Genomic DNA, 15399 nt, shown 5'->3' with positions numbered 1-15399 from the left:
TGAGCGATCTGAATGCAACACTCGGAGCACTCAAATGTGAGCAGAAATACAGCTTTTCATGTAAACTAAGTGAAGAAGGTAAGTTCTGAAGTTAAACTCTATGGAGTTCTCTTTATAGATTTATTTGTGTGTGAACTTTATATAGAGCAATCAGTGTTTTGTGATCTCCCAAGTTCAATTTGAATCCAGAGTGATGCTGCATTGAGATCATTATCATCATGCCACTATTTTTCACTCCAGATAAAATCACTGTTTAAAGGACACTCAGGAGTCATACATACAGTTTTTAACAAGAAAAAAATGAAAGATGCAAAAGTGGCTATAATAAAAAAGAATGTCTTTTTACATTATCTGTGAAGACAACACCTAAGACATCTGAAATTATAAGAATGCCAGCTTCTTTTATTTTACCCTCAAGGTATTTTTTTTCTTTTCATAATTAAGATTATTTGGGGGGTGTGAGTGTTTTGCTATGTATGAATGTAGGGAAAGATTGAGTAGCTACTGTCAAAAGATTCTGGAAACATTCTCTGTTCCCTAAATTATCTCTTCCTTTTCCTTGAACTGAAAACTGGTCATCATTCAATTGAATTTTCTAGATATTCAGTTGAAAAGGCAACATCTTATACCATTATTGGATTCTACCCTGAGGTCCTGGGTTTACCAGTGTCTTTGAGCAGTTCACAGAGGGGTCCTGTAAGTAGAAAACATGGAGGGGAACACACTGGGGAAGGAGACAAATGCCAGGAATTAAGAAAGAGGCACTGAAAAGGGAAACAGAAAAATCCACAAAACTGAACACTCTGGAAAGCACACATTTCAGCCCAGCTCTCCGTAGATGTGTGCAGTGCATTGCACAAAGCTTTCTGCAGACTAGAAAATCGATGTTTGCGGAACATGTGAAAATGAAGGAACAAAACAGAATAGAATTCTAAATGTGATGTAAAAAGTGTTGTCCCTAAAACAATTAAGAAGCCTTGCAGTGTAGTTCATTTATATTTATTGGCCAATGAATATTCAGATGCTTGCTATATCTCATGCGTTTTTCAAAGTACCTTGTATAGAGTTAATAATTTAATCCTCATAAGAACTTTATGAGATGGAAGCATTATTATTACTATTTTATAGATGAAAAACATAAGGCAAAAGAAGATCATGTTATTTGCCTAAAATCATACAGCAGATAGCAAATGGGTAAGCTAGGACTAACACCTAGTGGTCTTATTGCTGATCTGGGATCTTAACAGCTGACATAAATGCTATTTAGTATTAATAGTAAGCTCCCTGAGTATCAGGTGAATGACTGTACTTAAGAAACGATTATACTTTAAGTAACGTTCTGAAATTTCAGAAGTCATTTAAATTTCGAACTTTAGAATTACAATGATAGGATAACCCTTTCTTTTCAATATGAATTGTCTTCCTACTTCTTTGTTCTCTGGAATGGTTGCTACATTTTATAAGATTTCTGTATAAACCATTTTTAAACCAACCTGAATAAAAAGGAGAAACATCAAATTTATAATCTGTCACTTATTTTTCTATAAATAAGCTACTTGTTTCCTTATTAACTTGTCCAAAAAGGAGAGAGGCTTCTTATTGTGTTCCTGGACAGACTACAGAATATGCCCATTATTTTGCTTTATTTTTCTTTTAAGAAAAATACATTTGATAGTAAGTTGAAGATAGCACCATAATGTATTCAGAATGCAAATAAATAAAAAAGAATATATCTAGCTTTATGTTGGCTATTTTCTAAATATTATCTAATAAATTGAGTTGTAAGTTTTTGAATAGAAAGAAAGAAATATGAAACTTAAATAGCTTTCCTATTTGCAGTTAAAGTAGATAACTACCAAATATGTACCATACATATTATGGTATATATAATGTCCGTGTGTGTGTGTGTGTGTGTGTGTGTGTGTGTGTGTGTGTGTGTGTACGTGTGCATGGACAGTCCTCAATTTACAATGGTTTGATTTATAATCCTTCAACTTTACAATGGGTTTATCAGGACATAACCTCATCACAAATCTAGGAGCTTCTGCATTTACAATGATTTGACTTACAATTTTTTGACTTTATAACGGGTTTATTGGGTATGGAATGCATTTTCAACTTATATGGGTTTATCCATATATAACACCATCATAAGTCCAGGAATATCTGTATTACCATTATATATAGATATATATATATATTTATATGTATCATATAATTATATATATATATATATATATATATATATCATATGCATAATCTACCTTTCCTCATTTCTACTCACAACCAATTCTCAAACCTGGCTGCATTTTCCAGTGAATATCTGTTGACTCTTTTGTGATTTTCCTGCCTTCCCCCTTATAGAAATAAATAATACACAAGTCTTGTCACTGTTTGTGGTTTGTCCTATTAGTTTGTATTTTTGGATTTTGTAGGGATGTATTTTCATTTAATTTTGTTGCATATGCTTTTCATGACTTGCTGACTTTGCTAATTAGGTTCTCTGACTGTTTTGTGTGAGGACTTAGGAAAATCCAAAAGCTGTTATGCCACTACTATTGCCATCTTTCCAGAATTCTTGATCTTTTTTCTTTGAGACAGGGTCTGACTCTGTTACCCAGGCTGGAGTGCAGTGGCATGATCATGGCTCATTGAAACCTCCAACTCCTGGGCTTAGCCTCTTGCAATTCTCCTGCCTCAGCCTCCTGAGTAGCTGGGACTACAGGCGCAAGCCACAATGCCTGGCTTATGTTTTAATTTTCAATTTTTTTCTTTTTTTTCAGACGGAGTCCTGCTCCATCACCCTAGCTGGAATGCAGTGGCGCGATCTCGGCTCACTGCAAACCTCTGCCTCCCTGGTTCAGGCAATTCTCATGCCTCAGCCTGCTGAGTAGCTGGGATTACAAGCATGTGCCACAACGCCCAGCTGATTTTTCTATTTTTAGTAGAGTTGGAGTTTCACCATGTTGGCCAGGCTGGTCTCGAACTCCTGGCCTTAATTAATCCACTTGCCTCAACCTCCCAAAGTGCTGGATTGCAGGAATGAGCCATAGTGCCCACCCTAAAATTTTTATAGAGATGGGAGTTTCGCCATGTTGCCCAGGTTAGTCATTCCTTTCATTTAAAAAGTTTTATCGATTTATAATTTACATGCCATTAAGTTTAGCCATATAACACTTAATGTTTCTAATATGTTTATGAAGTTGTACAATGATCACTATAAACAACATTAGAATATTTTTATCACTCCATGAAGAAACCCTATATCAATTAGCAGCCATTCCCCTCTCCCCATTCCCTCACACCTAAGTAACCACTCACCTCCTCTCTGTCTCTATACATTTGTCTGTTCTGTACATTTCATATAAATGGTAGCATACAATATGTGGGGATTTTTTGTGATTAGCAAAATGTGACAGAAATAAACATTCAGTCATTTTTTAAGTTATTTCACATGCAGAACATCAACAACTTCATGATAAATTGTGTGGTGACCTGGTAGTTTATGATCTGAAGTTGGTTTCCTAATACAGGGCAATAAAGCACCATTTGAGAATAATGCATGTTAATAATAATGATGATCACTGTAATAATAAAATGTAACATTAATTTTTCTATGTGCCAAGACTATTCAAAGAACTTCACATATATTAACATATTTAATATTCATGTAAACGTATGATGAAAATAACTATTTTCATCTTCTCAATTTTATTGATGAGGAAACCGACGCAAAGCGAAATGAAGAAACTTACCTGAGCCAGATGACACAGCCAGATGCCATGCCCACATAGTTTGACTCAAGGCTCCTTGTTCTTAACCACTATGATAAAGTGCCTTTCTGACTTTGACGTGTTTTGCTAAATACCATTCTCATCATCTAAAGTGGCAACTGCAGAAAGCAACTTAGTGTAACTTACACTCTAAGCTCCTTCTGATCATCCATGTTACACAGCCCTGATATTTCACCTGCATAAAGCTAAACACTAAGATGATTAAAAAGAATGTTGTTTAGTTCCATTCATAGTCTTTCAAACTTTCCCATAATTTTTTCATGTTTTCTATCTTAACTGAAAAACAATTTGAAAATCCTTGTTAATTGTAGGTGGCTAGGCTGTTAAAAACCAATGGCTACTTTTTCTGAAAATGTATTAAATGTGTAATTTACTATATTCAACTATAATTGACAACATGATGCCTCTTTGCTTAATGAAAAAGAAAGAATTATAGGCCTAAAAGCAGTTGATCACTAAATGTAAGATATTAAAGTATAACTTAGTAAGCCAAGTGTTGGCTTCAATTGAACAAAATTAATTGTAATCACGTAAACTCTCACAGAACTCTATTACGAAAAAGGGAAGAAAGAGTGCAGACTTCTACATGAGACGAGCAAAGCTAGAATAATAACTCTCAGTTTCCTTCTGTCCTGAATCAACCCATCTAGGAATCACTCTGCTTCCCTTGAGAGGAAAGGAATTTCTCTTATTGAATAAAGCTTTCTTTCTAAAATCTTAGAGAAAGTTTTGAAGAATTTTTCCTTTTCAAGTTGCCAGAATCATTTCTAGATTGAGTTACTAACCATAATAGAATTTCAACATATTACTTGGAAAGTTACTAGGAGAGAGTTCAAGAAGCATATTCTCATGTCTAAGATTCCCTTTACACAAATGCATGTGCAAAACCTCATCTTCTTTCATTAAGACACCCTCTCTCCAGCATCTTGAAGGCCAAATCCTGTCTCCTGCATGACAAAGACACCTGGAGCTACATGCTCCTTACATGGTATGAAACACATAATTTCTGATTCTATGTAACATAAGGTAGCTGAGTAACAACCACCTTGTCTGGAAACATAGGTTGGAGGAGAGGGAATTCAAAGTTTAAAGAATGTATTTCTAAGTAGAATCTTTTGAAACAGTACCACTCATAAAAAGAGCAGATGCTGTAACACTATGAAAAAACCAAAGTCACATTTTTGAACTGCCTCAGTGAAATGATATTTTAATATGAGAGCAACAATAAAATTAAACAGCATTCAGGTTTAGCTCTTTTAGTCGCAGAGACTTGCTGCCAAGTGAATCAGTATAGAAAACCACAGAAGGCATATCTTTCACTGGCAGTATATCTCACACAGGATTATTTTGGAAACCAAATGGAATAATTCCTCTGAAAGAACCTTGCAAACTGTGAAATTGTACAAATGTATTTATAATTATTTTTGACATTTTCTGGGTAGTTTTGTAAAGAGAATCTAAGTGTAGTTATACTTCTCATTTAGAAACATGATAAATGGCGGTACTTTTTTTTCAAGTTACTGTTCACAGGCTGAGTAGCATCTTTAAATCTCCCAAGCACAGCTCTCAGCTCAATTTCTGCTTGAATTTTGCCTGATTGAATTTATTTCTTATAGATGCACTAACCACCAGATTTCTAACCTGTTTTTATTGGTTCATTTATAATTAGTTTAAATTAGGTAAATACATGTAAATATTAGGCTCACATTTAAAATTGTGTTGAAAAACAAATTCAGAAGGGAAAAATTATTCATGTTAGAAAGCAGATGGAACGGAAGGAAGAGGGGAGTTACTTGTGCAACTGAAAGATGAAGAAGATATGGCTATGGTCTGACTGTTTATTCTCCTCCCTTCATTCATATGTTGAAATCCTAAACCCAAAGGTGATAGTGTCCAGAGACAGAGTCTTCAGGAAGATGACTAGGTCATGAGGGCAGAGCCCTCATGAATGGGATTAGTGCCCTTATAAAATAGGCCCAAGGGAGCTCATTTTATAAGGGCTCCACTTGGACTCCACCAAGTGAAGACACAGCAAGAAGGTGCCATCTATTAACCAGGAAATGAGCCTTCACCAGATACCAAATCTGCCTGTCTTGATCTTGGACTTCCCAGACTCCAGAACCACAGGGAAAAAACTTCTGTTGTTTATATGCTACCCAGCTTATGGCATTTTGTAACAGCAGCCCAAACAGACTAAGATAGGTATTATCTCAACATATAGTTTTAAGTTCACAATTATAAAATTATGCCTTTCCATTGATTTGTGTATGTGTACAAAATACATAAGAGTAAAGCATTTTAAACATGTGTAATAAAAATAAAATGGCTAGATTACAAATGTACTTCCAAATGGAAGTGCTTTCTGGAAACTTACCAGTTGTGCAGTTTTTAAATTAAATATCATCAATTGCAGCTCCTCCTCCCAGGTCCCTTGTTCTGATACCTTGAAATATGACTTCAAAATTCCTCAACTTTCCTAGCAGGATGTCAGCCTTTTGCCAATGATTACCAGGGTTCTGCTTACTTTCTTGCCATACTTTTGATAGTCCTTTCTCTGTCTGAAAGTAAAGAAGTTTGTATGAGGGAAATAATCAAACACAAAAGAAGATGATGCAGTGTGGGGCAAAACCCAGTTATTTATCTCAGAAGCATTCGACCAATAAAAACTGAAAAAACAAAGAAGCACTGAATCTGTGAAAGGTGATCTTACAAATTGAGTCATTCTTGTCAAACCCAACTCAAAAAGAGTCAAGAGGTCAGGGGTCAGGGAAAGCACTCAGGGCTCGTAATACTGCTCCAAAAATATAATTCACTACAAACCTGGCTCCTGAAACTGACAGCCGTAACCTGAAACTAGTTGTATCTGACAGATACTGAAACAATCTGCTGAGACTCTAAAACTAGTTTTACCCATCATGCACCAGTTAGAGCTTTCCAGCTCTGCACAACTTTACTAGTGCCAATGAACTTTCTTTCACAACAATATGGAACATTTCTTTTTTCTCTCCCACCCCCCAAAAACTTTTATTTTAGGTTCAGGGGTACGTGTGCAGGTTTGCTATACAGGCAAAATCCTGTCATGGAGGTTTGATGTACAGATTATTTTGTCAACCAGGTACTAAGCATAGTACCAAATAGTTATTTTTACATTTCTCTTTTATAAAACCACCAATCTTCTCTTTGTTCTTCAGATATACTGAAGACCACCTGGTCTGTATATATGCCCCAAATTGCAATTCTTGCTTCCCTCAAAAAAATTTTTAGAGATTTTTATCTATATTTTATTTGACTTCAACACATCTCTGATGATAACTATGACATAGTTTATCTCACCAAAACAGAGGCATATTAATCTACTAAAGTATTTCCCAAAATAAAAACTAGCAGAATTAGCAATACACGTATTTTGGAATTTTTAGAGACACCATTATTATAAATTGCTCTACTTGGATCACAAGGTCAAGAGATTGAGATCATCTTGGCCAATATGGTGAAACCCCATCTCTACTAAAAATACAAACATTAGCCAGGCGTGGTGGCACGTGCCAGTAGTCCCAGCTACTTGGGAGGCTGAGGCAGAAGAATCACTTGAACCCAGGAGGCAGGGGTTGCAGTGAGCTGAGATCGCGCCACTGCACTCCAGCCTGGCAACAGAGTCAGACTCTGCCTCAAAATAAATAAATAAATAAATAAATAAACAAACTAAACTAAAATAAAACAAATTGCCCTACTCAGTAAAATCTACCTTTCCTTGCATTTACACGAAGTATTTATATTTGATGAAAACTGAACGATTTACTGAGGCCCTGGGTTTCTAGTTCCAGATGTGATTAGCTATCCAAACTTCTATTCATGTTGTGTAATTATTCAAGTTGTAGCTTCTTACAAAAAGCTTAAATCACTGACAGAGGAAAAGAGAAAAGGAGAAACATGTTGGAGAAATCACTTATCCCTGATGGATGTAATAAAGGATTTATGAAGTGAATTGAGTTAGAAGGAAAAGTGATAATTTTAACAACAGATTCCAAAAATTATATTATTATATACTCAGATTATTTTGATTTTCATAAATTCTGTTATAATGTAATTATTATATAAGTAACGACTATGATTGTTTTTACATAAAATTTTTTAATTGAAAAGAAAAAATGAATTTTCTAAAAATCTTATGTAAACATGGATATCTGAGGGTGGCTAACTAGTAATACAATATTCTAATACATGAACAGTCCCAGTACAAGGTAACATGACGTAAAATGACATATAATCCCAATGACCGAATAAAAATGACAACTTCATTAAAACAGCATATTAACCAGTTGAGCAAAGGACAAGGCTTAGATTGTATACACTGTTGTTTGTTATTCTAGGTCTAGCCCTTTCTGGGAACTAGATGATTTAACAAATCATAATGATGGATATTTGGCAAAGAAAAAAATATACATATATACACACTATTATGTTTATGGTTAGTTCCCAGTTAATATTCCTTGGTCCTGGGTCATCGCACTTTCATGATGATTCACAAGAAAAACTTTGTCTCTGAAGCTTGTAATCAAAAAAGTAGACTAGAGAAGATTTAGGGAAATGACATACAGAAGTGAAGCAAAATGTTCCAATAGATTTATAGCATATAGGTATGAAATGTGTAATTTACACATAATTTAAAGAATAAAAGCTAAAGAGGAAAAAAAAGGAATGTCTGAAGAGGGGATACCAAGGAGCTAGACATTCATAACTTTGTGTTTTCAGGGAACTAATGCTAATAAATATGTCTGATGCCTTGTTCTGCTGAGGTAGATGAAGATGTTTGATCAAGTGGTTCTTCCTCTGCATGGTTACCGAGAGCACAACTATGCATCAGTTAATCTAAAATTAACTTTGCAAAACAACTAACAGTTCATAGATAGATCATTAACGTCCTTAACAAAACAACAACAAATCTGACACCCACTGATTCATGTAACTTCTGTATTGAAAGGGGTGGAGAATTCACACCTAATTAATGGAATTTCATATCTTTTTGATGACTAAAGAAGATAAGTCCTTCTCAAGGTTAGTCTTTGACTCTCAGTGATGTCTTAGTGATTTGAAATCAAAGGGATGGTTAATTAAATTAAAAATTAAAGGAAAGGATGGTCTGTCTGACTCCTAGCAATATTACAGGCTGGATATTGATAAAAGCCTGTCTTGATTTACAAACTTAATTCACTTTACTAACTTTTCCTATTTATCTGCCTCTGCAGTTTATAAAGCCACTCATTAGCTATGCCAAATCCCCAAAGAATTTTCAACAAATACCATCAAAGAAGAGCATATGATCACGCTAATCAAAAAATGCGAACTATTTCTTAAACCTTACAACTGGTCTTCTAGTAAAAAAAGAGACAAATAATGCATTCACTGTCATTTTATGTGTTAGAAAAAAAATGGGTAAATTATTTTGCAAACCAATCATGGATCAACCTAATGATGATGTACTATAAGACATCATTCTACTATATTAGCTGTTGTTTCATAACATCAAATGTTATCCCTATAACTAACAAAAATACTCATCTAAATGTGGAATGGAGGTTTATTTCCTTATCCACTCATTCATTCCTTTATTCAGCAAACTTTCTGTGCTCACACAGTGCCAGGTACTATGTTAGATGCCAGGGACAAAAAGGTGAAAAGACATGGAGCCTACCTGGAGACGTAATAATTTAATACAGGAGAAAAAGTCATAAAAATAAACTACCATAAAAGCACTCTCACTCTTGCTCGCGCTCTGTGTGTGTGTGTGTGTGTCTGTGTGTGTGTGTGTGTGTGTGTTCCTAACAGAGAAACTTTTTAAAAAGTGATTATGTAGTCAATTCCCAAATTTTTATTCCACATATGTCGTTACTTCACCTATTTACTTAATATCCTGATTTACATTCATTCTAAATTGTGAAAGTGAAAAATTGCTCACTCCCAACTCATAATTTTGCCACTGCTGAGGGACTTTTCCCTTGTATATATACAGATTTTAATCTCAATACCCAGAGGAAATAAGCATGTGAAAAGTGATTAACCACATTAATAATAGTAAAAAATAGACACTAATACAAAAATGGTTAGAGATATTGAAGAATTATTTTCTTCTCATAATTTAACCTTTTTCCAAATTTTGAATTGATTCCTCACATATAGTATATGCATGGAAATTTTGTCTTGCAAATTGCATATTTATTTTATAGTGTGTTTGTCTTCATACTTTATGCCAGTCTTTCCTTTATTTGCTGTGCAAAGAAAGGCAATAAGAAACACTAAAAAGACAGAACCACTTCAAATTGTACAAACATATTAATAGACAGATCTCCTTGGAAGCTCCATTTCATATGTTTGAAGTGAATATACAACTTTTTCCCAAATAACTAGCCATTTTTTTAAACCATTTAAATAATACCTCTCTTTTTTCCAATTGACATTTTAATCTATTTCTAGAGTTTTTAGTATTTAACAAGGTAAATAAATATAAGAATGTATTTTTCTGCATTTCCAACTGAGGTACTGGGTTCAACTCACTGGGGCTTGTTGGACAGTGGGTGCAGCCCACAGAGTGTGAGCTGAAGCAGGGTGGGGCATCACCTCACGTGGGAACCACAGGGGACTGGGGAATTCCATTTCCTAGCCAAGGGAAGCCATGACAGACGGTACATGCAAAATCAGGACACTCCCACGCTAATACTGCACTTTTCCAATGGTCTTAGCAAATGGCACACCAGGAAATTATATCCCATGCCTGGCTCGGAGGGTCCCATGACCACAGAGCCTCACTCATGGCTAGCACAGCAGTCTGAGATTGAACTGCGAGGCTGAAGGAGGGGCGTCCACCGCTGCTGAGGCTAGAGTAGGTAAACAAAGCGACCCGGAAGCTCAAACTAGGTGGAGCCCACCACAGCTCAAGGAGGCCTGCCTGCCTCTGTAGACTCCACCTCTAGGGGCAGGGCATAGCTGAACAAAAGGCAGCAGAAACTTTTGCAGACTTAAACGTCCCTGTCTGACAGCTTTGAAGAGAGTAGTGGTTCTCCCAGCACGGAGTTTGAGATCTGAGAACAGACAGACTGCCTCCTCAAGTGGGTCCCTGAGCCCAAGTAGCCTAAGTGGGAGACACCTCCCAGTAGGGTGACACCTCACACAGCTGGGTGCCCCTCTGAGACAAAGATTCCAGAGGAACGATCAGGCAGCACCATTTGCCATTCTGCAATATTTGCTGTTCTGCAGCCTCCACTGGTGATACCCAGGCAAACAGGGTCTGGAGTAGACCTCCAGCAAACCTGCAGCTGAGGGTCCTGACTGTTAGAAGGAAAACTAACAAACAGAAAGGACATCCACACCAAAACCCTATCTGTATGTCACCATCATCAAAGACCAAAGGTAGATAAAACCACAAAGATGGGGAGAAACCAGAGCACAAAAGCTGAAAATTCTAAAAATCAGAGTGCCTCTTCCCCTCCAAAGGAACGCAGCTCCTAGTCAGCAACGGAACAAAGGTGGATGGAGAATAACTTTGACAAGTTGACAGAAGTAAGCTTCAGACGACTGGTAACAACAAACTTCTCCGGGCTAAAAGAGGATGTTTGAACCCACTGCAAATAAGCTAAAAACCTTGAAAAAAGATTAGATGAAAGGCTAACTAGAATAAACAGCATAGATAAGACCTTAAATGACCTGATGGAGCTGAAAATCATGGCACGAGAGCTATGTGATACATGCACAAGCTTCAGTAGCCGATTCAATCAACTGGAAGAAAGGGTATCAGTGATTGAAGATCAAATGAATGCAATGAAGCAAGAAAACAAGGTTAGAGAAAAAAGAGTAAAAAGAAATGAACAAAGCCTCCAAGAAATATGGGACTATGTGAATAGACCAAATCTACATCTGATTGGTGTACCTGAAAGTGACGGGGAGAATGGAACCAAGTTGGAAAATACTCTGCAGGATATTATCCAGAACTTCCCCAACCTAGCAAGGCAGGCCAACATTCAAAGTCAGGAGATACAGAGAATGCCACAAAGATACTCCTTGAGAAGAGCAACTCCAAGACACATAATTGTCAGATACACCAAAGTTGAAATGAAGGAAAAAATGTTAAGGGCAGCCAGAGAGAAAGGTTGGGTTACCCACGAAAGGGAAGCCCATCAGACTAACAGCAGATCTCTCGGCAGAAACTCTACAAGCCAGAAGAGAGTGGGGACCAATATTCAACATTCTTAAAGAAAAGAATTTTCAACCCAGAATTTCATATCCAGCCAAACTAATCTTCATATCCTTTACAGACAAGCAAATGCTGAGAGATTTTGTCACCACAAAGCCTGCCTCACAATAGCTCCTGAAGGAAGCAATAAACATGGAAAGAACTACTGGTACCAGCCACTGCAAAAACATGCCAAATTGTAAAGACCATCAATGCTAGGAAGAAACTTCATCAACTAACGAGCAAAATAACCAGCTAACATCATAATGACAGGATCAAATTCACACATAACAATATTAACCTTAAATGTAAATGGGCTCAATGTTCCAATTAAAAGACAAAGACTGGCAAATTGGATAAAGAGTCAAGACCCATCAGTGTGCTGTATTCATGAGACCCATCTCACGTGCAGAAACACACATAGGCCCAAAATAAAGGGATGGAGGAAGATCTACCAAGCAAATGGAAAACAAAAAAAAAGCAGGGGTTGCAATCCTAGTCTCTGATAAAACAGAATTTAAACCAACAGAGATCAAAGGAGACAAAGAGGGCCATTACATAACGATAAAGGGATCAATTCAACAAGAAGGGCTAACTATCCTAAATATATATGCACCCAATACAGGAGCACCCAGATTCATAAAGCAAGTCCTCAGAGACCTAGAAAGAGACTTAGACTCCCACACAATAATAACATCCCACTGTCAACATTAGACAGATCCACGAGACAGAAAGTTAACAAGGATATCCAGGACTTGAACTCAGCTGTGCACCAAGTGGATCTAATAGACATCTACAGAACTCTCCACCCCAAATCAACAGAATATACATTCTTCTTAGCACCACATCACACTTATTCCAAAATTGACCACATAGTTGGAAGTAAAGAACTCCTCAGCAAATATAAAAGAACAGAAATTATAACAAACTGTCTCGCAGACCACAGTGCAATCAAACTAGAACTCAGGATAAAGAAACTCACTCAAAACCGCACAACTACGTGGAAACTGAATAACCTGCTCCTGAATGACTACTGAGTACATAACCAAATGAAAGCAGAAATAAAGATGTTCTTTGAAACCAATGAGAGCAAAGACAACACATAGCAGAATCTCTGGGACACATTTAAAGCAGTGTGTAGAGGGAAATTTATAGCACTAAATGCCCACAAGAGAAAGCAGGAAAGATCTAAAATTGACACCCTAACATTGCAATTAAAAGAACTAGAGAAGCAAGAGCAAACACACTCAAAAGCTAGCAGAAGGCAAGAAATAACTAAGATCAGAGCAGAACTGAAGGAGATAGAAACACAAAAAAACCCTTCAAAAAATAAATGAATCCAGGAGCTGGTTTTTTGAAAAGATCAACAAAGTTGATAGACCACTAGCAAGACTAATAAAGAAGAAAAGAGAGAAGAATCAAATAGATGCAATAAAAAAATGATAAAGGGGATATCACCACCGATCCCACAGAAATACAAACTACCATCAGAGAATACTATAAACACCTCTATGCAAATAAACTAGAAAATCTAGAAGAAATGGATAAATTCCTAGACACATACACCCTCCCAGACTAAACCATGAAGAAGTTGAATCTCTGAATAGGTCAATATCAGGCTCTGAAATTGAGGCAATAATTAATAGCTTACCAACCAAAAAAAGTCCAGGACGAGATGGATTCACAGCTTAATTCTACCAGAGGTATAAAGAGGAGCTGGTATCATTCCTTCTGAAACTATTCCAATGAACAGAAAAAGAGGGAATCCTCCTTAACTCATTGTACGAGGCCAGCATCATCCTGATACCAAAGCCTGGCAGAGACACAGCAACAACAGAGAATTTTAGACAAATATCCCCGATGAACCTCGATGCAAAAATCCTCAATAAAATACTGGCAAAATGAATCCAGCGGCACATCAAAAAGCTTATCCACCATGATCAAGTGGGCTTCATCCCTGGGATGCAAGGCTGGTTCAACATACAAAAATCAATAAACATAATCCAGCATATAAACAGAACCAAAGACAAAAACCACATGATTATCTCAATAGATGCAAAAAAGCCTCTGACAAAATTCAACAGCCCTTCCTGCTAAAAACTCTCAAAATTAGGTATTGATGGGATGTATCTCAAAATAATAAGAGCTATTTATAACAAACCCACAGCCAATATCATACTGAATGAACTAAAACTGGAAGCATTCCCTTTGAAAACTGGCACAAGACAGGGATGCCCTCTCTCACCACTCCTATTCAACATAATGCTAGCAATCAGACAGGAGAAAGAAATGAAGGGTATTCAATTAGGAAAAAAGGAAGTCAAATTGTCCCTGTTTGCAGATGACATGATTGTATATTCAGAAAACCCCATCATCTCAGCCCCAAATCTCCTTAAGCTGATAAGCAACTTCAGCAAAATCTCAGGGTACAAAATCAATGTGCAAAAATCACAACCATTCCTACACACCAATAACAGACTAACAGAGAGCCAAATCATGAGTGAACTCCCATTCACAATTGCTTCAAAGAGAATAAAATACCTAGGAATCCAACTTACAAGGTTTGTGAAGGACCTCTTCACAGAGAACTACAAACCACTGCTCAATGAAATAAAAGAGGACACAAACAAATGGAAGAACATTCCATGCTCATGGATAGGAAGAATCAATATTGTGAAAATGGCCATACTGCCAAAGGTAATTTATAGATTCAATGTTATCCCCACCAAGCTACCAATGACTTTCTTCACAGAATTGGAAAAAAACTACTTTGAAGTTCATATGGAACCAAAAAAGAGCCCACATTGTCAAGACAATCCTAAGCCGAAAGAACAAAGCTGGAGGCATCATGCTACCTGACTTCAAACTATACTACAAGGCTACAGTAACCCAAATAGCATGGAACTGGTACCAAAAAACAGATATAGACCAATGGAACAGAACAGAAACCTTAGAAATAATACCACACATCTACAACCATCTGACCTTTGACAAACCTGACAAAAACAAGAAGGATTCCCTATTTAATAAATGGTGCTGGGAAAACTGGCTAGCCATATGTAGAAAGCTGAAAGTGGAGCCCTTCCTCACACCTTATACGAAAATTAATTCAAGATGGATTAAAGACATAAATATTAGACCTATAACCATAAAAATCCTAGAAGAAAACCTAGGCAATACCATTCAGGACATAGGCATGGGAAAGGACTTCATGACTAAAACACCAAAAGCAATGGCAACAAAAGCCAAAATTGACAAATGGGATCTAATTAAATGAAAGAGCTTCTGCACAGCAAAAGAAACTACCATCAGAGTGAACAAGCAACCTACAGAATGGGAGAAAATTTTTACAATCTACCCATCTTACAAAGGACTAATATC

At 36.6% G+C, this 15399-nt stretch overlaps 1 protein-coding gene across 1 annotated transcript in view; it reads right to left on the bottom strand.

Moving 5' to 3' along the window:
• Nucleotides 1-15399, bottom strand: part of MALRD1 (MAM and LDL receptor class A domain containing 1) — a 642247-nt gene that overhangs the window by 280664 nt on the left and 346184 nt on the right. Inside the window, 1 exon segment of the mRNA XM_055092251.1 lies at nt 6169-6352. Within this exon segment, the coding sequence (XP_054948226.1) occupies nt 6169-6352 (184 nt within the window).

This window comes from Pan paniscus, chromosome 8 (assembly GCF_029289425.2).
Source record: "Pan paniscus chromosome 8, NHGRI_mPanPan1-v2.0_pri, whole genome shotgun sequence".
Classification (NCBI taxonomy): Eukaryota; Metazoa; Chordata; class Mammalia; order Primates; family Hominidae; genus Pan; species Pan paniscus.
Note: the sequence above shows the minus strand (reverse complement) of the source record. Positions and strands in the feature narration are given on the sequence as shown.